At 38.2% G+C, this 27,966-nt stretch overlaps 1 protein-coding gene across 4 annotated transcripts in view; it reads left to right on the forward strand.

The window, feature by feature from the left end:
• The window catches only part of GABRB3 (gamma-aminobutyric acid type A receptor subunit beta3), a 121,302-nt gene that overhangs the window by 61,560 nt on the left and 31,776 nt on the right, over positions 1 to 27,966 (forward strand). For 3 of the 4 annotated variants that reach the window (XM_083824249.1, XM_083824248.1, XM_083824250.1), the window contains exon 4: positions 26,519 to 26,739. In XM_083824249.1, coding sequence (XP_083680375.1) covers positions 26,519 to 26,739 — 221 coding nt within the window. Of the gene's footprint in view, positions 1 to 26,518; positions 26,740 to 27,966 lie in introns of those variants that run through there. The other variant, XM_083824251.1, reaches the window with a different exon arrangement.

Here is a 27,966-nt window from a genome sequence, read left to right on the forward strand (position 1 = left end):
GGAGTCCCCCCTCTCCTTCCCCTTTCCCACCTTTTCTTGTTGAGTGTGACACCACAAGGTAAGGAATATCCCTTGGGTTGGTTTGGGTCAGTTGCCCTGGCGATGTCCCCTCCCCACCTCTGGCCCACCCCCAGCCTGCTGGCTCTGGGGGGCTTGGAGGGAGTCCTAACGTTGTGCCAGCACTGCTCAGCGATAGACACAACACTGGAGTGATGTCAGCACTGTTCTAGCTACACGTGCAGAGCACAGTGCTGTATGGGCTGCTGCAGGGAAAGGGAACTCCATCCCAGCCAGACCCAGTACCCTTAAGTAGGTAAAATAGAACAGAAAGTGGGAGAAGTTATACAGGAAACATAAAATTTGGTTGACATCAAACTTTGTGGCCTGTGCTTTTGCCTGCTACTTGTAACTCAGCTATTTGAGTCTAATGTATCTGCAACTTTTGCTCATGTCTTTTCCTTTTTGTTTGTTCATTTTAGTCTATATTAATTTTGCAATAGATGGACAGAGTTGAAGTCCCTTGCTCGATTACAGGCATCTAGCATACCTAGGACCCTTTAGGTCCTTGCATGTATTCCCTCTGGCCTCTAGGTACAGTCCCAGGAAGGGAGTAGGTTGTCTGATGGTCAAGTGTACCATCTGGCAGTCTTCAGCAGAAGTCTTAGATGTACAAGAGGAGTAGTCTTCAGTGTCGTGAAAGCTGAATCTTGCCTACACGTAGCAAAGGGACACGTGAATTACCTTCCAGGCCAGCCAAAGGCACTGTTACAAGGTGTTGTGAAGCACAGGCGTAGATCCACCAAGATCTGCCAGAGCCCCCAGAGTGCAGAAATGTGCTAGCACCAGGAGAATTGATTTTAGTGTTAGAAATCCATTCACCTGTACATATTAACACCTACTGTAATGAATTGCTTGGCAGGCAGTTTATTTTTTCCCCCAATTATGCCTCTACTATGGAAATCCTTGCATGGCTTTTTGATTAATAAGTCCTCCAGACCAAGAGTTAATTTCTCTCTGGAAATAGAGAGAAACCTAGATTGGAAATATGGTCTGGTTGAGAATCTTAATTTATTCTATGATGTTAATTATTTAATCACTGAACTGTTTATTCACTTACCCTTTTTCCCTGCAGTAAATAAAGGGTTTCTAGTAAATCCAAAAGTACAGTTTCAGATAGTCTAACAAAAATAAGCTAATGATTGTTTGTACGAACTAATTATTTACTGTCTTAGAATGAAAATATAGATTGTATTTGTGAGATGACAGCACACAAATGCTTGTCCAGTTATCTGTGAGTCTGTCTAGCAGCTATAACTGCCGGAAACAATTCTAGGTGGAGAAGTTGCATTATTTCTTACTTTATTTCTGGAAGTAGATGTGTTGAATGAAAATTTTGTAGAGGCACATGGTCTACCAGAAGAGGCTAGTTATCTTTCTAGTTACTTTCTTGAGTGGTAAGTAGATAATAGATGATCCAATTTACTAACTTTTCAGCTCTAGGAATACATTAAGAGGCTGAAATGGTCAAGCATTGCTTGCTATTACATGGTGAAAATGCAGCAGGAGTAAAACTGCATTTGCAATAGACATTCAGTTCACATTCTGTAGTACTTAGCTCAGAGGTGGCTTTGTTTCAATGTTATTTAGTCCAAGGTGAGTAACTTTCTTGGGGAAACTGAATCAGGAGGTTCATATAAGGTGCCTGAATTACGAGTTCATTTGTCTTAGATTGCTTATGCAGTCAATGGAAAGAGAAGTTCACCTCCAGAGGATTCAGCTTGCCTAAGGTCTAAATGGCCCTTTGTCTTTCTCCACTGGCCTAGAGCAATTCTGTGTCTCACTCATGTAAGTGCCTAATATTCAGCAGGGTGAGCCTGGTCCTAAGGACTTAGGCTCTCAAAACAAGTAATAGATGTTTTCTTTTTCTTTTCTATGTCATTCCTGAAAAAGAAAATGCAGTAGTCATGCAGCATGTATTCAGAGTTATTATCCATACAACAACATGCAAGACTGGTTACATTTCAGATATTTATTATGGTGTGTAGTATTCCTTTCCTTGGAAGCTTTTGCCTCTTGAATGTCCAGCAATATTTTGTATTTTTGGCTGTGAAGGAGTTTTTCAATGATCACAAGTATTAAGAAAATGCAAGCTGTAACCACAACATGAAATCAGATCTTTCTGCTTTATAAGTTGTCACCAATAAATATATGCTCAGGAGGAGTCCAGGGCTTGTGTACTCTCTTACGAATACAATACAGTAGGACTAAAATCCAGCAGAGTATCCTGGGTAAATCTGTCATGGGGTGCCATTCCTGGGAAGTCAGGTGTTACCCACCATCCACTTGAGTCAAGTGTCTTGCCATTGCCCTCACTGCATGATGTCTCAAATTTTGAACTTCAGCTTTTTTTGAAAATAACAGAGAACAAAAAAAAAAAAAAAAGAAAGGGAAAGGGAAAGGGAAAGGGAAAGGGAAAGGGAAAGGGAAAGGGAAAGGGAAAGGGAAAGGGAAAGGGAAAGGGAAAGGAAGGTGTAGAGAGGGGGAGAGAAGATAAGGATAAGGGGATGGGAGAGGAAAGAGGCAAGTGTAAAGAGGAAAGGAAAAAAGGTTTGGAGTAGGAAAACTTGAATTCATATTAAGTAGTCAACAACCTACTAGAAGGTTCAGATTTTTTTTAATTTTTTTTTTAATCTGGTTGCCAACAGTTACAAAGCATTCGGTTCATGAGTCATCTTGTGTCAAGTCTCCAGTAGAGTGAAAATGTTCTTTTTCTTTAAAGATAGGAGATTGGTTACTGCATTGCAAGGTTGCAAGTTAGTGTTTGGGTGCCAGATTCTGAGAGCTCTGAAAAAAACAAAATCTTGAGCACTAAATGAGCTATAAGTAACATGCTGAAAGACACTGTATTGTGGACTAGAATTATTTTATAAAGAGTCACTGAAAAAATCCTAAGAAATCCTTATACAGTAAGTACTCGTTATTTTGTTCACTCTAGAAAAAAAACTGCTCATCCACTTTCTAAATTAATTTATATCACAATCATTTATATTCCTAGATTTGGACAGGCTTTCTCATACTTGTAATATTTATACTTCAGAAAAAATAGGCTTCCATGACTTCTTTAGAGATTTCAGAAAAAAAAAAAAACACAACTATTTTACTTTAATTAAGGTATACTTTCAAGTGGCAAACATCAAAGCGACGATGCAAAGGTTATAGATATAGCTAAAATTATATTAAATTTTACAGACTCTAAGTAAACAATGTCTATGAGATAGAATTTTCTTTTTACTTTCATTTGAAATTGAATTTTTTTTCTCCATGAAGAGTCAAAAGGGAAATCTCATAGTAGTCATCGCCACTTATTTTCTATCCTGCTTAAAATGTTATTTATTTTATGAAAGTCAAAGGGAGGACTTGTACTGGTATCGGTTTAAAGGGATTTCCATAATTTATTAGTAGCCTCTCTATTCATGTCTGTTGTCAGATCAGCACTGCATACTAGTGAAATGTATCCTGATTTCACCATGGTGTTTATTGGTGCCCCCAATTTACAAAAGTTATTTGACACTGGAGTGCTGTTTTTATCCTCATCCACTTTTTGGTGAGCTCTTGTGATTATCTGTACTTCCAATAAGAGTAACATCAGCAAACCACCTGCCAAGGACAGTGTGAATATTAGAATACTTTTAAGACAATAAAAATATTCTGAAATAGTTTTCCCGGAGCTAAAATAGTTGATTTTCTGCAAACTTTCTGAGTGTTTTCTAAGGACCGACAGCCCACAGGCTATCAAGGATGGATGCAAATATGCGTGGGAGTACAGAAGGGAAAAATATGAAGTACTTTTGTCATAAGCAAAACTATTTGGCAGGAGCATAGTCTTTGAATTAGTGCCAGCCAGATTATATTGGTAGACAGAGATCACATAATAGTCCAAAACTACCAGAAGAGGCCAGATGCAAGAAAGAAATGTGTTTATTCCATGTTTATGGGGATGCAAATGATGTGCACTTGTGTACGTCAGATATCCTCAGAAGCCCATGGAGTTTCACGTTGCTTCTTCACCAAAACTGCCACAATCAAAATTGGATGGATGGGCCAGTTTGATGAATGTACTTCTTTTTAATATGAAAAAGTTTCTTTTTAATCAAGTTGGCTTTAACATTTTCATCCTGCTGATTTAATTGAACAAGTAGACAGGCAGATAGCAGTTCTCAAAGTCAGCGTGTCCTGTTGCATGCTTTCATTCTGCGGCTGCTAATACTGCCAATTTATGTCAGTGACAAAGTAAAGTGCTGATAGGAAGGTGAGCATTAAAAATGCAAAAACATCGCATCAGTAGTGCATATAAACAGTGTTCCTATTTTTTACGAGAAATACAATAAAATCTACATAGCAGGCTGACAGCTCCACTGCCCTCAGCTATCACATACATCTCCCTTGCTTTAGCCAAGTTGTATCATTGCCTTTATACAGATATTCATTGTGTCAGCTGACATTTTACTGCTTTCTATTTTTTGCAGTCTGAAATGGCAGTCAGTGATTCTGAAGGAAAGAGGTGTTTTCACCTGCTACCCCTAGCTAATGCATTAAGCTGAAGAGGTTTGCTGTTTCGGAGCAGACCGCCTCTTTTTTAATTCATTTTGTTTCTAAAAATAACGATAGTGAAATCTTTAAATGGTCCTGTTGTTGGTGTATTCTGGCTCTTGTACGAGCAAGAAATGAGCAAATCTGGGAATTTAACCACACACTTTAGTCAATTACGCACTGATGTTTTCCTGGATTGGAAACACTGAGATGGTAGCGCAGCTCTAGGAATGAGCTGATTCAGCCCTTGAGTTCAATATACAGGCAATTAGGAACTCGTTTGTTTACTCTTTTTTCTATTGTAAGGGTAAATAACACTATCTTTCCTTGTTCTGCATCCACAGGGTGTCAGCTACTTTTATGTCAACACTGGCTTAAATCACAAAAAGTTGAAGTAAAAATTAAAGGGTTTACTAAAACATATTTCATGCATAACAAAAATCTATCAATGTATAAGCAGCCTTTGAGCCTTTGAGCATGTTTCTTTTCATCTTTTCCATCCATCTGGTACTTAATAATGTTTATTCCAGACAGAATCAATTTTGTAAATACTAAATAATGTAATTGATTTTGTGAATATTAATTAATTAATTATTAAAGCTGTAACAGCGCATGTGTGGATATTACTGTGATGTGATTCCTGCAGTTTGATAACATACAGGGTCTTGTTATCTCTTTGGTGAGAAAGGGAAATTAATGAATTTGGACTTTGGTCCAGTCCTGTTTATTTGCAAAGGAGATGCACACAGTCACGACTCTGTGTAAAGTCCTGTTTTCCCAGTTGCACTGTGCATGAACTGCAGGAATCTCCCTTGTGTTCAGCAGTAAGTCGGTCATTGCTACAAGCACTCTACCCAAAAAAACCACGTGGGTGTTGGCTTTCTCCCAGGCCTACACACAGAGTTCTTCTCGTTGTTCATGTATTTTTACCCTGGTACTTCCATCCTTTCATATATATCCCTATGCTGAAATTAAAGTCCAGCATTTGTATTTTCAAACTGTCAACAGACTCTGGTATAATAACTAACTTCTCTTGCTGAGTTGAATCATGTGTAAGGTGCTGTCCTCCTAGTATTTTGGCTATTACTAAACAAAAAAGCATTTAATTCCTCCTTTTTTGATCCAAACTTAGCATGCTTGATATACCTATTGACTTTCCCAGGACCATAATGAATTCTTATTGTAAATAGCTTTTAACATAATAAACAGACTAATAATAAACTCTTCTCTATATGCATTCTTGAATGTTTACTTATCCCACGAGCATGCCCTCCCGATGCTGTTTTTGTTCATTAATGCTGTGTTTTCTGTTTCCGAGGGAGCTTCCACCCCTCACTGCCTGGGTTGTCCCACCGATCAGAGCAGTTATAGCACTGTGCAGTGGGGCAAGCAAAACCCTGTCTGCCTCTGCAGCCAGGGGAAAGAAGGAACTGCTAGGGAGAGGGTTGGTTGTCTCCTTCAGGAAGAGGTGAACAGTGTAATGGGCATCTCAGACATCTCGGACAGCATCTAGCTACCTGCCAGTGTGTTAGTGAGGAGCTCTTCCTGGGTTATATAAATCAGACTGTCCCACCTGTACATAAAAAATAAAATAATAAATAAATATAAAACGTTTGGAAAGATTTCCATCCTTTCATCAGAGTCTGGGTTCTCTGGTAAAAGCATACCCGTGCAAATATTGCATCTCCTTTCAACCCAACTACTTGCCAAGCTTCTTAAAGATAGTGCGTTAGGGTTTGTTAGTTTGTTTGTTTTTTCCTCTGACTTCGGTGAAGGGAAATGACAGATAAATATTTTCAATGGCAATCTGTATTGTGTATGGGTGTCATACTGTGTTCCTTTTATTTATTTTGGTTTAAAATGTGTCAGCTAGTGACACTGTGCCATGTGGTGGTAATAGATAATCAAACCAGAACATTTACTTCTTTTATTGCCCAGTAAGGGAGAGCACAATGCCTAAAGCCATTCTGTCTGACTTCATCACAGCAGAACATTTGTATTTCCAGATCATCTTCATCTCTGCTGCGTAGATTGTCTCCACAGTTTAACTAATCATACCCGTTCGAATGGTTAAAACTCAGTAGTAGTGTTTTTGTGTGAAGTGGTTTCTTCTTGTGAAGTGAGGGCTGCCCAAAATTAATGTGTTTTCGTTGGTATGGTTGGCGGCCCTAGTAACAACTGCATTCCCATTTGTAAACGTTTAAATAACTGTTAGGGCTGAAGCTGTACAGTATTATGATAGCATTGTTCCTGTTTGCTTCTGAGACAGAAAACAGCGAAGAACTTTGTAAGTTACTCAACCAAGTGTAAAAACGTAAACAGAACAACATTGATGGGCCAAGATTGCTGAGGATATTCTGATTAAAATTTTCTGCTAACAATTTCACTGTTGAAGTGATCAGTGAAGGAAAAGTGTGTACACCCCAAAATATTTGTTAAGCATTGTGTTTAAAGAGTATGTTATGAGTTAAGGATACTAGCTTTTTTTTTTCTGTGAATAAAGAGTGAGAGAATAAAATGTTCAGTACAGATGAAATACTCAGAATAGGAAAATGATTTTTAGCAGCATTTTTTTTAATTACTTAGAAATAATTTGGCTAACACAACTGAAGGAAGTTTGTGCATCCTGGAAAAGTCATAACATGTGCTGCATATGAGGGAAACTAGTAAGAAAATGAAACGATTGCATCAGAACAGTTTCACTGAAGTCTACTGTGGTTCACCCCTTGTTAATAAATATTTTAATTACTCCCAACAGTTATTTTGGGATGCTTTTGAGGAACTCATTTGAAACCTATATAATTCAAAGAAAAGTCTCTAAATGAGGAAGTGGCATTTCCTTAATGCTATATTTATAACTATTCGGGTAGTTAGGCATGGATGAACTGCCTCTCTCTTTTATGAATGTCTTTTATTCTGTAACTCAACATTAAAACATACAGCAATATCAGTTCGTGAAAGCTGTGCCAGCAAGAGGGGGACCAGTAGCCAAAGTCACCTATTTTTACATGCATGTAAGTCAGGATGAAATACAGAATGCTTTTAGCTGAACTTTGGAAGTCTTTCAGCTTCCTCTTCCTTCTATTTCTGCCTGCTGATTTCATGTACCTGGTATATTTCACAGAATCACACAGAATCACAGAATCACAGAATCACAGAATCGAAGGGGTTGGAAGGGACCTCGAAAGATCATCGGGTCCAACCCCCCTGCCAAAACAGCCTCCTTAGAGCAGGCTGCCCAGGTAGGCGTCCAGACGGGCCTTGAATATCTCCAGAGAGGGAGACTCCACAACCTCCCTGGGCAGCCTGTTCCAGTGCTCCGTCACCCTCACCGTGAAGAAGTTCTTTCGCATGCTGGTGCAGAACTTACTGTGCTCTATCTTGTGGCCATTGCCCCTTGTCCTGTCCCCACAAATGACTGAGAAGAGGTTGGCCAAATATTTGAGCCTGGATGGTTCAGATCATATGTGAAAACCTGTTTGTGTTGATAAAATCATTAAATATTAGGTGGTATCAATGATATGTAATTTTTCCAAGGCAGGGAGTAACATCTTCTAGCTATCTAGTTTAGAGAGATTTAGATTAGTGAGGTTTAAACTGGTTGCATCTAACAGTGAATAACATTAATGCACAAGAGGCAAGAGGCAACACAAGCAACCAGCAAAGTTCCCAAGATGAGCCCTGCAGAACTGCAGGGACGTTTTGTATTCACAGCACTTTTGTAAGGACAAGAAACACTTATTAAAACATATTCACATAAACACAAATGCTGTCTTGCAAGAAAAAGTCTGATTCTAGCACCTTAAAATGTTCTGTTACGGTTTCTGTACTGTTATATCTGTGTGAACTCTGACTAAATCCACAACAGAAATAAGGAGAAATCTATTGATCTGGTCTGATACTATTGTAACAACAAACATAATCTAAAAAGTGCATAGGGGCAGAAATAAGTTGCGCAGAATACATTTAGATGAGAAAATATGATTTCCGTAGGAGAAGGAAAGCATCTAAAAGCACAGACCAAATCAGATACACTCAGGAACAAAAATACGGCAAAGAGGATAAAGCTCCAGTGGCATAGACTGTGTAATGGCTGACTGTAGGTGGAATACTAAAAGAACAATAAATTAAGAATTTGCCTGAGCACTAACTCAATTTGTAGAAGGAGAAAGCAGGCAGAAACCAAGAGAAAATGCCAGTGTTCACTCTGAAAGGAGGGAAGCGTACGTGTTTAATTCTGGGTTGTATTCAGTCGTGCATCATAGCATTTTCCACAAATCGTTATTTTATTGTTTACTGGGAGAAAACTACACCTCCTTTACATGAGTGCAACCTCATCAAAATCTGCAGACTTGTAATAGCATAATGTTAGCTGAATCTGGCCCATTATTTATAAATTGAGTTCAGTCCAGAATCTGAAACACACAACAGAAGTACTTTAAAATGTGCAGCTCTTCTGATATGGATCCATTCTAGAGAATGCTTATCCAGGCGTGGACGTGTCATAGATCTGGTGCATTAAACCCACGAAAATGCTCTCATCCTAAGTACAGTAGTAAACTGCACACTGTCACTGTTTTTGAAGGTTTTCAACATTATCTCTTCTAATACTTTCTGTCAAAAGTGGACATAATTCTTGAATGCAAGAATATGTATATTTTAAATAGAACTGTGATAATGTTAACATGATGATGTGTAGAAATACTCTGAAAGCAGCAACTGCTTATACCTGGGGCTGTAACTTATGCCCTGGTTTTGTCAAGTCTCAGGTGTGCCAAAGCAGAGTTTTACTTCTGCTTTGTGTCTTTTTTCCTCACCAGCCTGTCTCATGAGCTTTTCCCTGTGCATCACACTTGGATCCTGGTACACAGGCATCAGTCTGCTCCTGGAAAACTTCGAGCTCCAGATCCACCAAAGCACAGAAGTCTCTAACTCCTTTTTGCAGACCTGTCAAGCTATTCAGTCTACTCTCAATGTGGGCTTGTCTCCTTCTCCTATACTCCTGGGCTTTTGTCTCTTTTTGGTGAAGCAGCCCATCCACAGAGGGCATCAGGCCTCTCCACATACCATAAGCTTGGCACTGTCACCCCTCCTACACCATTAACCCAGTGCACATGGTTTCACACACTCTTGAGGTCTGTTTCAGTTTTGAGGCTCGCATTGATGTATTCACGCAGTGCAAAGCATGCACTTGAATAGGATTGAGACATGTAAACCTCTTTGTGACTTTAGCCCTACGTGTACTTGGACAGGTCCCACAACTTCAGATTTAATTCAGATTTTGTCCTTTTAACACTGTAATCACCTAAAATAAACCCCTTGAATCTAACAATCACTGACAGCAACCAATGAATCATATCAACGTTAAGTAGGCAACTGATGCTTCTAAATATAATTAATACATTTTTTCTTCTAATATTTTTTTTCCCTGATTAATTCCCATTAAAATTTGGCCTATTTATTTGAGGAGAGTTTTGATAATGAGTTTAAGATAATAAGTAATTTCGGAAACCAAGTCCTAACTGCACCTTGGCACCCTTGAAAAAGAAGGACCTGTTGGCTATTTTTATATAAATTGGAGCTTATTTTAGGTTTGCTTGGGAAAGGTTAACGATAACTGATGAGGCTGTGTGGCTGAGTAGTTCTCAAGGCAATTAATTGTAAACTGTCTGAGATTACATCTGAACAACGGGAATTAATATTCCTTCTCTAGGATCAGGATAAACAATCCAGACACATCCTGACTGCTTGTTGAGCTAAGACATAGATGCATACATCCCCGTCTCCTGCTACTCAGTTTGAAAGACATCAGTATATGTGCAGGGAAAGAGTCATGATGTACTGCATTTTTCATTTCACTGAGCTAAACAAGACAGTGTTTCATTCGTATGACAGGTTCTCTCTTCCCCTGGACTTTTACTGACCCTTCTCTACATCTTTTCCAGTTGAAGTTTTTGAGCAAAGGTGTCAAGAACTTCATAGCATATATTAGGTGAAATTTTGACTTATATCATATGCAATTTCAAACTGCTTCATAATCTACAGGAAGTTCATATTTGCTGAAAAGAGAATTTAACAAAGTAGGAGTAAGTGGAATATGTCCTGAACATATGACAGTTGATGAAATTCTAGCCTTTATAAAAGGCAGTGGCTATTTTCCTACAGTTTTTGATATCATTTGTATTTGTCATTACTGGAAACACCAAATGACATTACATTTCACAGTCATTTGAAGAACATTCCCACAAAGGAAGGTCAGCCAATTCTGAAAACACAAAGTACGTAGAATAAATTATTGTACTAAAAAAATAATAAATTGCATACTGATATTTTAAAAATCAATTTTAAGTGAATTAGTTTTCTAGAACTCATGGCTTCAGGTAAAGGTTTTGAAATAGTAGCTCCAGACAGTGACTCAGTGTATTTCAGATGGTTTGTGAATGAGCTACAAATTACTTTTTTGAAATGGTAACATTAACTATAAAACAGTAGTTTTTCAAAAAGGTAGACAAGGTAGCTGTGTTACGGGAAATATGAGCAAGTGTGACATGAAAGCACTGAATGTTTCTCTCATGTACACTAGCACAGAGCCAGGATTTAAAGCCTGCATGCCTGCACATACAAATTCATGTGTAATCTATGTATCTGGTAAGAAAGATAAATCCTTTATATTTGTATGTAGCTGTGTTATCAGGGACCCACTTAATGAAAGCAGTTGGAATACTTCTGCCATGTCATGTTATTCAATAATGCACACATTAATACTTCTTAGTAAAGGCCTTTTCTAAGCATAAAATAAATCACTCCACTGGGGAACAAGGTCTGAATTCAAACAAAGTTAATTTTTTATTAGTGTAAATGTGATTCATAGATTGTTACAGTTAGTTGTAGGAGACAACCAGACAACCATGTTTTTCAGCTCTATCCATTTCTCTCCCTAGGATCAGGGTAGAAGATGCATTTCTTAGTATAGCATCAGATGCTTTAGTGTGCTGGGCATCCAGCAGCTTCCACTCTGAAGGTGAGCTGCTGGATTTGGGCAATATATAAAAGCTGACTGTATATGAAGGAATTATGTGTGAGATGAAGCTAGGCAAATAAAACAGAGATGATGCAAAACTAGTTTGTATCCTGTGGTACAAATCGCACGTACGTGTAGTTTCTGAGTTTAAGATGTGTTCTACTGATGTGTTCTACTTTTTGTTCTTGTTTTATATAATTAACTATATGGTAATTCTGTTTCAGCTAGTAGCTGATAATTGCAGTTCCAATTAGAAAAAAAATACAAACTTTAATCATCACAGAAACTAACTAATTATGTAGAAAACCTGTCTGCTTGCATAAACAGAACAGAATCAAAATTCACTATAGGACACTAAGATGGATGAATAATTATTTTTAGCTTGTTCACTGATTTATACTAGTGTGTAACCTGGTTTAGGTGCATCTTTTTTTATCTAGCAGAATTTGAACTGTTTACAGGCTTTGTACCATGTAGAAAATTTGATGTTTAATTTGGTTATGAGTAGAGTCACTTTGTCCATATATCGTGAATAAAATAAGGTCATTCTATGGTGAAAAAAAAAATAAAAAATAAAAAAATAAATTTAAACTGGTAATAGAATATATCTGTGGTTTAAATAGATATTTTAAAGTCAAATGTTGCCTTCTTTATTGCCACGATCTGTGCTGTGCGTATAAGAGCTCATAACCTAACCAACTGTGCACTTGGTGGGAATAGTGCAAGTTCCTCAGCTGCTTGAGATGATGTTGCTCTTGCAACAGCTGTCAGCGTTCATTTTTTCCCAATCAAATCACCCTAGAAACCCACGGTGCCCTCTTTCTACCTCAGATTTTGTAACCCCAGAGAAAGCAGAGACTCCAGAGTGCTGCAGTGCGGTTCAGGGTTGCCAGGATCAGGGCAGGCAGTGCTCTGGCAGAAGCAGGGACGTGCAGCCCGGAGCTACTGCTCCCTTGCGCAGCAGCAAGACCCTGCACAGCAGGCAAACAGCGTGGTCTGCCTGGGGGCTGACAGGTAGCAGCTGGCAGCTGGTGGTAGTGCTTTGTCCCTGGGCAAGGCAGCAAAGTCCAAGAGCTGTGCTGCCACCAGCTGACCCCAAATCAGGGGCTACCCACGTAGGAGAGAGCAGTGGAGGGGCTGCATGAGGGGCCGTGAGGTTGGTGGTCCTAATTTGAGGAAACAGACCTGCAGAATAGTGCCTCAAGGGATTTATAGCTAAACTGCTGTCTCCTGTAGGAGACCAGAAATCTTGTCTATTTGTTGTGCTGTGTTGAAAAGGGAAAATGCTGTTTAGCTGGGTTTTTAACTAATTAAAAAATATTTCAATGTGTAAAGAACGCTCAAATAAAATGTGAATGGTGTTGCAGTTGGAAAATAAGGTCAAGAATATTACCCTTATCAATCAGCATAAATTGGAAAGAACACAGTTCTGACTTCAAGCTCCCAACTAATTTAAATTTCACATAGACTAAATTTATCTATCATCTTCAGACAGTATTTTCACTTTGAATAATGTATCTCTTGTGTTTATTTGCTAACTTCCCAACTATAAAATAGATATTTTAGCTATCTGATTCATTGCCATGTCGTGTGCTTCAAAGGCATTTTACCTCTATTTCACAAAATCCAATTTTTTCATGATCTTATTCATGCTATGCATATACAAGTATCGAAAGGTAATAATTAGACGCATCTGCTTACATTTGCCAGGAGCAGATGTTAGACAAATTAAAATGAACATAACTATCACTCAACATCATTAAAGAAGCAACTCTATAATAATTTCTGAACTTTGACAGGTGGTTAAATATTCTACATTGGCATATTTATGCTATTTGCAGAAACCTCATGTACAAAATTATCTTCACATGCAGTTGAATCAAAAATGAATTGTCTAAGTGTTCCAGGTCACAACTTCTACTTCCGTCTCCCCCGAACAGTAAGTCGTCTGCCCCAGCAGCGATACTTATTAAGACCATAGGACAGTCACATCAGCTCACAAACAATGCAGCAGAATCCTAATTGACTTAACAGTCAGTTCTCTGGGAAGATAAGGATGTAAGAATGGTGTTTTTAAGATAGATCGAAAGTCCGTTAGTTTCTCAGTATTGCATTTCCAACCATGGCCAATGGTGAAGGCTCAAGAAGAGTGTAAAAATAGACTGAATTTTGGTATTTCTTTGATATTCATCCAGCATCGAACTATGAAACAGCTCACAGGCTTCCCAAGACCTTTGTGTATTTCGGGTGATAAGCAGTGGGTAAGAGCTACCTAGTTTAAACACACACACCCATACTCATATGGTTGAAAAAAAGAGTATCCTTTCATGTATTTTGAGCCTGATGTCTAGTAATTCCTTTTTCTGCTCTTTTTTATCTTACAAATGAAGAACTGTCGGTCTCTTCCACAACATTTTTCTGTAGAGGACTGTAAAAACAACTTTTTACAGATACTTTCAATATACCTCTTAGTTGTTTCTTTTCCATGAACAAAAGTCCTTGTGTGATTATTCTGTCTTTATGTTCTGGGCATGTTCTGGGCCTTTAATTATCCTTGCTGCAGTTCTTGGGACCTTGTTATGCTTTGTCCTGTTGGGGATGTGGACCAGATGTGCACACAGTATTTAATATGTAAGCATACTAAAAAGTTGTGGCACAATGATTTTTCTTTTTTTCTATTTCTTTCCAATACAGTCTTAAACTTCTGTTTGCTTTTTTTTTGAGTTCACAGAATACTGAACTGATCTCTTCTTAAAACTGCTGATTGAAATCACATTTCTTTCGAGAGTGGTCTTAGTTAGCTCAGAAGCTGTGACTCTTTCTGTAGTTAGGATTACTTTTTCTCTATTTGCTTCATCTTCCATCAGCATTGAATTTTATCTATTTTATCACAAAGCATTCAGAATGCTGTTGTCCTTCTACATTTCTTCACACTTACATCTTTCATTTTTACTGTTCTGAGAAATGTTGCAGCAAATATGAGCACCTTAATGTGCATCCCCTAGAATCCTAGAATCATAGAATATCCGAGTTGGAAGGGACCCACAAGGATCATCAAGCCCAACTCCTGGGCCCCCAAAGGACCACCCAAAAATTCAGACCATGTGTCTGAGAGCAGTGTCCAAACACTTCTTGAACTCCGTCAGGCTCAGTGCTGTGACCACTGCCCTGGGGAGCCTGTCCCAGTGCCCAACCACCTCTCAGTGTAGAACCTTTTCCTGGTATCTGTACTGAACTGCCCCTGTTTCAGCTTCAAGCTGTTTCTTCGGATCCTATCACTGTCACCAGAGAACAGAGCTCAGCGCCTGCCCCTCTGCTCTCCCTCATGAGGAAGCTGTAGACCACAATAAGGTCTACTCTCATTCTCCTCTTCTCCAGGCTGAATAAAGCAAGTGACTTCAGCCGCTCCTCATATGTCTTGCTCTCCAAACCCTTCACCATCTTCCTAGCCCTCCTTTGGACACTCTGTAACAGTTTTACATCTTTCTTACACTGTGGCACCCTGAACTGCACACAGTACTGAAGGTGAGGCCACACCAGCACAGGGCAGAGTGAGACAATCCCTTATCTTGACCAACTAGCAATGCCGTGCTTTTTTTTTTCAATGTTCTTATCTGTTTTTTTCTAGTTTAGATGTGACTTCATATTTTTGAAGTGCATCTTTTTCCTTCTAATAAAATTATTTATCCAAAATTTCAACCATTCTTTGTTTGTTACTTAACAGTTATTTGTGATATACAGAAGCTCATGTTATGATGACCGTAAACAATCTTTTCTCCAATATGGAGCCAAGTTTCCTCATGCTTATACAATTTACTTTTTGAAATTAAATAGTACTTTAATGGAATTCTAGACTTTCCTTAGTTTTAAAGGATAACTTCCTAATTCCAGTGGGGTTATGGAGGAAGCGATCTGTAGCAGCATTCTGACCCATGACTTATGCATTACTCACAATCGTGTCGAGAGTGTCTTGTCTTGTTTCAGGTTTCACCAAAAGCTTCTTCATGAATCAGTCATTTGTGGTGTCATTTAGTCTCTGTATCACACCCCAACCTGACATTTATCCAGTCTATGTGGGGGTGATTGAAGTTTCTAATTACTAATTTGTTTTTTTTGCAGCCTCTTAGATCTCTCTTGGCACCTCACTGACACCATTGTCATCCTGATTAGGCAGTGGCAATTTATTTCTAATACTTACATGGGCCTGGCTTCTTAATCTATAGAGACTGTGTGTAACATTCAATACAATTAACTATCTGATGCAAAGCTTTCTTTAACAGTACACCCTTCTTTTTCTTGCCTATGTGGTTTCTTTTGTGTTACAGGTTTCCATTGACTGCTTGCCTTCTGTCAAGTCTGTGATGTTTGTGTTAGGCCAATATTCTCACTTCAAATTAGGTATCCTACTTCCTTCATCTTATTTTCAAACTTCTAGCATTTTAATAGCAGCATGTATGCATTTGATCTGGTTGCTTATTTTTCTATGCTAGTATTTTTGAGAGTAGAATTAGCTTAACTTGTGTCCTACATGCGTTTTACCATCTTAACCTCTTTCTCAAGGATATAAATGTTTTATAATTTCACCTCTCTATGATTCATCACCCAATGCCAGATTTTCTTCTGCACCTTTTTTTCCTATCTAATCATCTTTAATTCAGTTCCCTTCTTTAGTAACCTTTCTATTGTTTAGTGCCAGGAGCTTTACCTGAACCCTGTTTTGCTATACAGACTTTGTTCTAAAAGTTTGTCTGGTTCTTGATGGGTCTAAACCTTTCATCCCTACACTGTTACCTGAAAGACAGATTCTACTGCCAGCATGAAAAAGCACTGCTGAAACAAGAGCACAGGTAGATGATGGAGGATATACTTTTTATATTTGAAGAGGCCATCTGATTATCATAACTGACATGCTCTGCAGAATACTAATCTCTGGCTGAAAGCAATGTCATATAATGTACCTTGCTAATTCTCCTTCCCTCAGTCACATTCTGGTCACCCAAAAGCCTAGTGGGGAAAATGATTTCTGGCCTCCTAAATGTGCTTTGCTGTGTCTGAGGTATCTGACAATGGCAGATGAATTAAGTAGGTAATCAAACAGTGATTATAGGCTGTACCTGTGGTAGGAAGAATCCAGTTCTTTAGATAACTGGCCTGCATCTGTAACTGGCCTCCTTTTGAATTTGTAGAGCACCACTGAAATCAGCATCTCCACCTGGCACAGCTGTATACAAGTAATTTTGCTGCAGAAGAGGTGTTACCACACAGCACTAGCATAACACCACACAGCATAACTGTCTGGTAAGGAAAAAATAATTAAGGGAGGTATATAGACTGAGTTTTAAGTTCTCAATCTTTTTACCAGATTTCCTAGGAAATAAAAAAACTCACCTTCTGTCCTTCCAATTAGTACCATGTTAGGAGGAATATTGCAGTACACAACTAGCCCTTTCTACATTCAGTTATTTAAAATAAACATACTGCAGAATACATTTACAAATTTTTGTCTGTGCCAGTATCCTGTGTGGCACATATGTGCTGATGTCAGAAAGTAGCCCAAAAGATAGCCTTGCAGAAAGTATTTTTACTATAGGTGGATGAAGAGGAAAGTCCCTAACACATAATCCACAGCAGGATCAGTCTTGCTCTATGTATTTAAAGTAGATATAAACCCCTGAGAGTGTCAGCTGTCATCAAAGAATTCTATTAAAAAAAAAAAAAAAAAAAAAAAACAAACAAAAAAAAACCATGCCTTTAAATCTACAAGTTTGGAAGATTTGTCATAAAATAAGTTTCATGCTGATCGTTTAGAATGTCCTGTTTGTGGCTTAAGAAGTTGGGCAATGCTGCAGTTCAAAACCCTCCTTCCTCACTTTTACTTCTGCAGTGATATATCTTGGTTCCCTAATTACAAAAGCTATTAGCAGATTTTTGCAGAGCGTTCAGGTCACATGCAGGAGGCGAGACATCCCCCTCAGCAAGCCATTTTCCTTTAAACTCAACTCAGCTTGATTTTTTAAAGGGCATAGGCAGGGGACACTCTTTTTTTCCACTTCTTTCACAAGCCTCTGTATGACAAGAAGTTTGTGTGTGGGTTGAATATCACGTATATTTGCAGTATTTCTTTTTCCATGCAGCATTTGGCTTTTTTTTTTTTACTCATTTATTTTGCTTTTTACCAAGTTACATGAGCATAGCTGTCACATGATCAGTTTATCCTACCCGCAGTAATGAGTTTTTAGCAAAAGCATTGTTTTCCTTTCGACTTACCATGCATCCCAATTTTGTTACTGCAGGATGTAAAATTGGATTTAACATTGCTGATAGGGTGAAAGCCTATCAAGCCTATGAAGTAAGAGAAGCTGCAATATAAGTAACTTGTCTGAAGGAAAGGAAATTGGCTGAGCAGTGAAGTTAACTGATCACCTTTCCCACTCTCTTCCACTGCAGAGATATTTATTCTGGTTTATTTCTTTGCTCAAAAATGAACACATTATATCTGGATCCCAGCGAACGTGCCATTTACACATAAAGAGGCACAGTTACACCCTGTCATGGTGTAGGGGAGCCTCAGGGCAGGCTCTGGTGGCCAGGGCTCGTCCCACTGCCCCACCGGGAGCAGGCAGCCAGGGGCACCGTGGCAGCCCCATCCCTGGCACTGGGCAGCCCCAGGGGACAGGGATGGGCTGAGGCTGGGCCCACAGGTAGGGGCACAGCTGGGTGGGGGCCATGTCTGGGCAGGGAGATGGGGAGTTGGAGCCCAGCCCTGCTGCGGCCCCACTGTGTCAGGGGCTGGTGGCCCCAGGGCGATGCGGGGGCCTGGGCCTCGGCAGGATGGGGACGGCCAGGTCTGTAGGTACCCTTCAGGCCCAGTGCACCCAGACTTCATGGGCCGCAATATTGAAAAGCACACGAAGAATGTTTCAAGTTATGCATTTTAAAAGCATTTGATGTCCATCATGTTCCCACTCACTTTCTCAGATGGCATTTTGTTCATACTGCTGTTCGCGAACAGGATTTCCTTTAGGACTGTTTGGTGGTTCAGATAATCACAGACAACAAGGAGGAATTTGGGCATCAGCCTTGATGCTCTAGTGCCAGTGAGATTGGCTGGTTCCCAAAGTCAGCAAAATAAATAGACTGGGAGGTGAGAAAATTTTAAAAGTTTTCCTCACACCAGAGTAAATATTCCTTTTTTTAACCAAAAAGTGTAGATGGCAGCAGACACGTATTTCAGTTTTCATTCAAGGGCATGTTTTCCTTAGCCCTCTGTTCCTAAATATAGTTTTGTTTTATTTGTTAACACTGGCGTGATTAAAAAAATATCATACAAGTTCTAAAGTGTCTTTAAAAAAGGTCTTTTGATGATTTCATAGTGACAAAAAGACTGTAGAATTTTTAGCCTGAAATATGGCTTTTACTGAAAATTGTTTTGGGTGGTTTTGATGTTCAGTGATAGCAAATTAGAGTGTCATGGAGCTACGTATTTATGGTCACAGTATTTAAAAGCCATTTGTGTATGCACAGCTCTTAGTACTTCCATCACTGCTGTCCTGGTACACCTTGCAGACACTGAAGGGGTTATGTATACAGTAGAATAAGAAATAGGAAGTATTGAACAAATACAACAAGTAAGATCAACTTAAAGAACTTCGAGTTTTTTGTTTGGTTGGTTGGTTTTTTTCCTTCCAGATTTTTTACTGATAATTCAAGTAATGCCAAAGAGAGTTATAACTTGATGTATTTCTGGAAAGAATGATGCAGAAGTGTGAGAAGTCCTTTGTTCTCTAAAATGAGTACCTAGTAGATCTCAATTTTTTTATCCCAAATATCTCATAACAGGCAAAACATCCCATAGTTTTAAGATTTTAGGGCACTAGCTCAGTTCTCCAACTCACTGGTGGCACATCCCGTGACTGTGTAGGAGGCACACTCCATTAGTTGTCAGTTCCCATCTCTCTAAGGTCAGCTGCTTCAATTGTGGGAACTAGCTGACAGCTGATAAAGGTTGATTTTTTTCTTCCCCGTAGGCTGTTAGTAGGATTTCAATTAGTGCAATTAAATGTACCTGTTTTCTTGAGGTCCTGTCAGCTCCAAAATAAATAAATTTGTGCTGCAAGCAGCAGGTTCATTGTTTCACTGGATCTAGCGGGTTTTTTCTTTCTGATAAGTGTTTTTATAAGGCATATATATTTTTTAATTTATTTATTTTTATTTTTCCTTAATTAATCTCTTTTAGGGTTGTCTTTTAGCATAGCATCTAAATATTTGAATTTTCTATTTATCCTCCTTTTTTAATTTTTTGTAGGAGGGCTCCACCAGATATTGAATTTTATGTTTCATCTGTCTGTTGTTAAGTAGATTTTGATTCTGCCATACAATTCACCATACAATTTTGGACAGATCTTGAGGGGTGTAGCAAAAGACCATAGCTTCTTTTAGCTAGCTTTCTGCCACCAGATCAGAGGGTATTATAACCTTGATGTGTAAAAGTGTATGCTAGTTTTCCTTTTGATCAGTCCTTTGAGAATAGAAACTCCTGATTACTGTGGCTTTGTAATGCCCATGACACTTTTAATCAAAGAAGGAACATTCAAGTATTGTCCCCTTACCTGTTAGGAATTAAATAGCTGGGACTAGCTGCTTCTTGTCCTGACTTATGTCCTCGGACTGATATATTTGCAGAAACTTGATGTTTGGATGAGAGAACACCCCAAAACCATGGTAGCGTGAATTTGTTGTGGGCAGAGGAACATGTAAAGAGAAAAACCAACATCCATCTTTTGACAAGTAAGCTCCCATGGCCGTGGCAGGGATGTGCTATGGGGCAGTGGCTACTGACGGCTGCCCAAGTACTCCCTCTGTTCATGCTCCAAAACTTCTTTGGCAGTGACCACCACGGCTCCCCGAAAAGCTGGGGAGCAGGCTGCTTTAGCCAGTTGCTATGTCAACCATGCTCCCTCTGCATGCATGCGGAAAGCCTGGCGCTGGTTGGTATGGCAACCCTCCTCGGAGCACGGAGAGATGCTCGGCGGGGACAGGCTCTTTGGTGAAGGCACCCTAGTTGCGGTGGAGATGGAAACTCTCGTGCCAAAGAGCATAAGAAGAAGAGGGCAGGATAGACACACGCTATCATATGTTCATTTGGAAAAGTTTAGTTTGCAGTATCAAATGGGTTCTTGTAGGCTAAATATTTCCTTATGCCTATTTATAACTGTATGTGTTTCAGTAGAAGAGGGAAAAAAATCATGGTAATTTGCTACAAAGATACCAAGACAACATGGATGCATGGAGGATCACACTGAAATTAGTGTAATTAAGATACTTGAGCATTGCATTTTCTTAACAGAATAATATTTTAGCCACGTGACAGAGAAAACGTGGTGTGTTTTCAACCTGTCGTTTTGTAGGTGTTGGAGAGAAGCCTGAACGAGGATCTTATAGGTGAGACGAATCTTTAATATAACAGCAGGTTATATTATGTTAAAAATGTTGGAGAATGGTGTTTTGGTGAGGTAAGGTACATGTGTGCTTTCGTCTCTGTGTGTACATACATCTCCTTCGCTTAGGCTGCTTATAAACTATGTCTATCTAACACCAGTTTCAATGCAAGGTTCTGATCAGGCAGTTTTCTTGTGAAAGACTTTGCAGAACAATAGGCTTTGGTGACTTTTTTCCATTCACTGACAACTGACAAAGTAATACATAGTTTAGATGCATTGGGAAAAATCACACTGTCAACAGGTAAAATGTAATAGATAATGTTTTTCTATAATGTGAAAGTTGTTGAATCTTTTAGAACATTTTGAATTCTGAGAAAAAAAAATGTTTAAGTGATGATCTCAGACACCTGAATAGTATTGCTGGTAAAATCTAACTTCTTAAGGTTAGCCTTTCTGAATGTCTTTATTAAATTAATGTTTAAATTAACTATAACTGTGAATTAATGTGTTCATGAATCTATTTCTCAGGTCTCTTCTGTGTATAGTAGGGGAACAGATTTACAGCTGTGTTGTCATGCATAAGATTCATGAGTTTGGCTTTGCAACTCACTTTGGGCTTATTGGGAAGGATGCAACTCAATCATCAATGGTTCAAGAATAGCTCTTTATACTACAGCAGGCAATTTTTGAAATTATATGAAAGGGAAAGAAAGGGACCTTGTAATTATATATAGACTAAGGCATGGATTATCATACATCTTTTTATCCACTGAATAAGCATTTACTTTATTAGGTCAGAAAAACTAAATTATCCAAAAGCTGATGCTAATAGTTGCATTTGTCTGTTGGTCAGGAAAACAACAATGTGAATTTATGTCCAAATGAAAATCTAAGACGGTACTCTGGACCTCATTAGATATAAGGCTGTCCTTCCAAGCAACGGAATAGTTCTTTTTTGCACAACCTTTTCCAGTATTTCCAGTAATTTTCAATATATTTGTTTTACATGAATAATTTAGTTTGATTAACTGCCATATTAATAGTATTCCATCATAAGTATTAATTATAGTGTTCTACAGAGCAGTCGCTCTGAAGAACCACAATGTTTTTACAGCTAATGGGTAACTTTAACGTCCTCAATACATAGCAAATTAAGAATGTAAACAGTGAGAGTCAATTTTAGAGTATAATTGCTGCTTTTAATTTAATTTTGATGAACAAAGTATATATTTAAAAGAATTCTTTCCTTTTTATTGAATAGGAAAGAGAAAAAATAGAGATAGCTAACCCTGTAATAGAAAACAAATTTTTTTGTGTTTAATATTGCATTGTATTAGTATTTATAATTCATTAGTCCTATGGTTTGTGCATAAGGTACTGTTCAGTAGTGTAATACAATGCATTCTGCCTGTTTGAACTGACTTTGTAGTTAAATTTTAGTTGCACTTCCTGCATGGCATGCTCAATCAGTGAAGAGACAAATAACATGTAGGAAACACTGAAAAATTTATTTTAACATAGTTAGCATATATAATATTTGTGAGTGTATAATTCTTGCTTAAGATGTTTTGAAATCATGTATAATACACACAAAAAGGACAGATACATTATGATCTATTTAAGTTGCACTATACACCTCTTTACCATTGCATCAAAATTCTTTCTCATGTATTATCTGCTATTTGAGTTTTTTCTTTTGTTTTTCCCAGAGAAAACTGTGTTTAAAAACAACAAGCTACCTTTATTTGCGCCTCTCCTTACATTAGTGGCATTGCTGCATTGATAAAGGTGAAGGATGCTTGTCATAGTTCTTTACCCTCGTAGGATGGTCCATGGTCTTTGAATACACAGAAGAAAGCTCATGTTGCCTGTGCAGTCAAGCTTTTCCTATTTTGAGGATAGGACATTTCTCCTGTACTTCAGAAGCACTGTATTTGTCCTTCTGTCAGGGCTTCAAGCATGTTGGTTGGTTGTTTTTTTTTCGTTAGTTTTGTTGTTTTTATTTTTTACCATTCTTGACGTGAAGCATCAATTACTGTGAGGAACTGGAGAGGGAAAAAGGGGACCTTGAATGTGGTATGGTATTGTATGGAAAACAAATATGATTTATGGAGGTCTTTGCAGCTGAGGAAGTTGTTCACTGCTCTGTGCAACAGTTAGAATTTCCTAAAGCTGGCGGCTCTGTGTCCTCTTTGACATAATAGCACCTAATGCTGAAGCTGTAGTGGGATTAATCTCTTCTAGCTTTAGACATCTACCCTCTTGACCTCTATATCAGAGCTAGTCATCATAAGCTACCCTGGAGGAAGGTGGCCCTAACTAAACTTTGTAGGCTACTTACCTAGGGGCAAAAATTCATTTTCTCATTTTACCTAAAAGATACTTAGTGCATTTTTTCGAATCCATACTGAAGTCATTTTAGCATTTTCCTCTGGAGTACAGAAAAGGAGAAAATTTCCATCATGGGTACAAAGCCTAGCAAATTAGCTACTCAAAGAATGAATGCTGGCATCTTCATAGGTCATATTTTAATAAGCATACAGCATAGTTTCCAGTAGTAACTTTGGTAGAACTACCCAGAAGATCTGACTTTCCCTGCTCATTCTATTGTTGCCTGCACTACCAAGTAGTTTCAGTGCCATTCTAGTATGTTTGATGATGCTTTTTTTGATTTGAGCTTATCAGAACAAGCGTGATGGTAAATAGCCATGGTTTGTATTCATTCTTTCTATCCCTTCATCTTCAGAGCAGGTCAGTTGGCAGAGCACAAATGTACAGTGATCCGTCAAGGTATATGGAGGCACGCAGCCTTTCTTGGGCAGTCTGTTTCTGCTGTGTCTGTTGTTTGAAGTCCAGAGAGTAGGATGAGGCAGACATAGGATAGTAGACTGGCATTGCAGAAGATACTTCTTAAGCATTTTCCTTAGTAGATAGCCAGTGAAGAACTGGTATAGAACTGATATTTTGCATGTGATATGATTTTTAAACAACTAGTTGGAGTATCATTACTTTCAATGCGTGCAAATGTAGTCATATACATTAGCAGATGTATAGATAGCTGTTTTTAAGTTGAGATGAAATAAGAAGTGAAGGTTAATTGAGGAAGTGCTAATAAAATGCGTACCTCAGAGGCAGTATTTTGTTTTTCTTTCAGCCAAGATGCTGGAAGTTCTTGCAGTTTGCTGGATGTTGCTGGTTTTGTATGCAGTTTGTAAACTCCTTTCTCTGTTGTTCCCTGCCACAGTAATTTTAGTTAAATAAACAGATAAAATGACAGAATATTCAGAATATTACTGCTAGTATTGTTACACATACTTTACGTAGCTAGTTAATTTCTCCATTCATTAGCTGTTAGCATGTATTTTATTTCAAGCCAAAGGAAAAAGGAACTTGCCTAAAGTTCTGGGATATTCAAATGTACTGCTTCTGTTATATTTTAGTGCTATCTGGGTCTGCTTCTTTCAATACTATACATTGCCACCCCATTTCTTTATTTCCGTCTGGTGTTGTTTTGTCTGTATATTGTGCATTTATACTTAGTGGGCTTTGGTTGGTATATTGCGCATGTGTCTACAGCTTTTATAATCCCCAGTTTCTTGACATTGACGTGCAAAGCATTATAAAAGCCAAGCACACAGCAGATTTTAAAATGTTAATAGAAACAGGCTTTAATTAAGCAGTAACAGAACTGGTAGAGGATGTTCACTCTAACGCATCAGTGTCAGAAAGCCGGTTGCATGGAACAGGAGGAGAGACGTGCTCCTCCCGATGGGAGCGAGGCAAGCGCGCATGTACCTCCCTCGCTGATGAGCAGTGACGAGGAGTCCCGCCGAAGGAAGCTTCTGAGAGAAATACTGGAGCATGTTTTCCTGAGCAGTCATGTCAGATTTGAGTTTCAAAGGATGAGTTTCCATTCAGGCAGTTCCACACGGGCTCCTTTCTCCCATCTCTGGGTCCTTTTGTTTTCAAAGGTCTCTTATCAGTTTCCTAAAACGGGAACAGCTTGCCCTTGATAACTATAATGATTTATTTGGTAAGCAATTAAAATTGATTTCTTAAAGCTATAGCAGCTGCCTCATTAGATAGAACAAATCACTGAAAAAAAATGCAAAGGCTCTGAGTATGAAAGGCGATCTAGAGTTAAATTTGATTTCAATGAGAGGCTTTAGGGGTTGAGGGAAGCAGGGCAGGATCAGTGCCTGAAATTGGGTTGTCTCCACGTGAGACCCATTACAAGAATGGGCCATTCCCAACAGTTGTACTTAGAAACCCTGAACATCCTTTTCCCAAACAAGCAGCAAGCCTGAGGGCTTTTGTATCTCCAGCTTGTAGAACCAGATGCAAATGCAGGTATCCTGTGGCTTGCACACCTGCTGCTAAATATTTAAATGTGTTTGGAGATCACATAAATTTCTCAGTGTTTTGTGAAGAGTTTCATGAATAGTTTTATTGTTTAAAGCACTTCTGTAATTTGAAAATCAGAGTTTTAATGGCCTGTACTTAGTCTCTTTTTTTTTAATGTTAAATACAGCAGTATTATTAGACCTGAAAGCAATGTTTTCTTTGACTTTAAACATCTATTTCCATATATAAGAAAGTATTATTTTTCAGTTGCTTACTTCTTTTATTTCATGCATAAAAATAGGCTTCCTAAAAATTGAAATGTTCTTCCACACTTTGAAAGTTATGAGAGAAAGAAAACATAAAGGTTTTTCTTTTCAAACAGGAAATTTTGCTATTTCATATGATTTTCTTTTCAGTTTTGCTGGCACTTAACTTTGAAATGTTCCCATACAGTTTTATATATTTTTATAATAGCATGAAGCTAACAAATGAGGCATATTAGCTAAGACTTCTAGAGTATTTCAATGCAGTGTTATTATGACATGACCAAGGCAAGTTAACGAATTCTAAAATGAAAGGAAGATTTTCGAAATGTATCTTTTAGGCGTCTATATTCATATTTAGGATCTCGAGTTAGCGATCACAGGTTTTCACAACCGCTATAGAACTTTATTGACAAAATTATGAAAACCAAACATTGACATTAGTATGTGTTATATGTAGCCTGTTGATGAGAAAATCTATGTCGCTGCAAGGTGTGTTCTCACGCAGACACATGTATAAGTGACATCTTGGCAGGTTATTTTTCAGATATGATTTAGAACATTGCTTTAAAATACTTCAGATGTTTTTCAGTTCCTCTATCAGTTTTGAAAGTGGGAAAGGTTATACTATTTACCTATGCTTTATTATTCCACAGATATCATAATTTCAGGTAATTTTCAGAAGGATTACATGAAAGAAAAGGAGAACACAAGATACTAATAATAGTTGTATTTCTTAAGATTTTGATATATTTTTTTTAATTACCAACAGCAAATTAAACTAGTGGCAGAGAAAAAAGATTGTTTTTCTAGTTATGGCAAGTATGATTGACTGTTGTACTTCTATTTTTTCTCACCAGGATTACACTTTGACTATGTATTTTCAGCAGTACTGGAGAGACAAGAGACTGGCATATGCTGGCATACCTCTCAACCTCACACTTGATAATCGAGTGGCAGATCAACTCTGGGTGCCTGACACTTACTTCTTAAATGACAAGAAATCATTTGTGCATGGCGTTACTGTGAAGAATCGAATGATTCGCCTTCATCCAGATGGAACGGTGCTTTATGGCCTCAGGTCTGTACTTTCATGATGAAGATTTCATAGCCATTGTTATGTATTGTTGATATTTGTTTCCTGGTACAAGGTTATTACAAACAGTGTGCAGCATATTATGTAACCTTCCCTGCAACTCTGAAAGATGCCTGTAGAAAATAAATGACACAGTCAATGTTTCTTAATTTTGCCAGAAGCATCTTCAGTCAGGTTTATCTGTTTATGTAGAGTCACCATATCTGGAAAGCCCAGTGGCTATAGGAAGCAGAAAGGCAAGCATTAATTGTAAACCTGAAAATTTCGTTCCAAATACAGGCAGTAAGATTGAACATGGGCATATGTTGCCTCTTGACGTGACTTCAGCCTATAAAGAAAAAGAAAACCACAAACAGTTCTGGTTAAATGGAGTCAGCCACTGTTAGGACCATGACTCTGTGTACCTTCGGTGATTTTTTCAAACAGGGATCAACACTGCAATGTTTTACATTTCAAACAGAGCTGCACAGTGGCCTTGCGCTGTCCTGTGCTATACCTGTTTTAGGCTTGGCCTGCGTTTTTTTGTTTTTCGATCATAGCTTCTATGGTTAGGAATGTGGAAAAATCCCTCCCTTAAGACATATAATTACACAAGCAAAAAACTGACTGGAAGACTTGGTAGTATCAAAAAGTTCCTTTGTTTGGACAAGTTACTCTGTATGGTCCAGTGATTTAAACTATCCCAGCAAAACAAGTATTTGCCAATGTAAACTTCATTTCCATCATAGGAAGTTTCTTGTGTTTTTAATTTCAGGATAAAGAGTCCCTAGTTTAAAAATAAACGAGATCTGAAATGTGGTGCAGATGGATTAGACTTATAATATCATTATTTTACCTGCTTTTGTTTTTTATCAGCAGGTGAACTTTTAATCTGAGATGAGTATTGGTCCATCACCTCTTTAACTCCTGTTAGATATCATGATGGGCTATAGTAGGATGAATCTTTCTAGACAAAATAAAAACTGACTCAGCCTATTAAGAAGTTTTAAGGAAACAGGATGTTCAAAAAATGTTCATAATTAATTTAAGCAAAAGGAGACTTTCATGTTGCATACTTTGTACCCAGTATTGAACACTGCAGGTTTAGGATTCTTTCCACAAGTAGTTAAATATAAAAAAAAAAATGATGTAAGATGTTGTTGTTTCCTGTACTCTATCTAAAGAACCATCCCCAACAGCAATGTAATAAAAAAGTGATGGAGATTAGAACTC

This window comes from Anser anser (genome assembly GCF_964211835.1).
Source record: "Anser anser genome assembly, chromosome: 1".
In the NCBI taxonomy this organism is placed as follows: Eukaryota; Metazoa; Chordata; class Aves; order Anseriformes; family Anatidae; genus Anser; species Anser anser.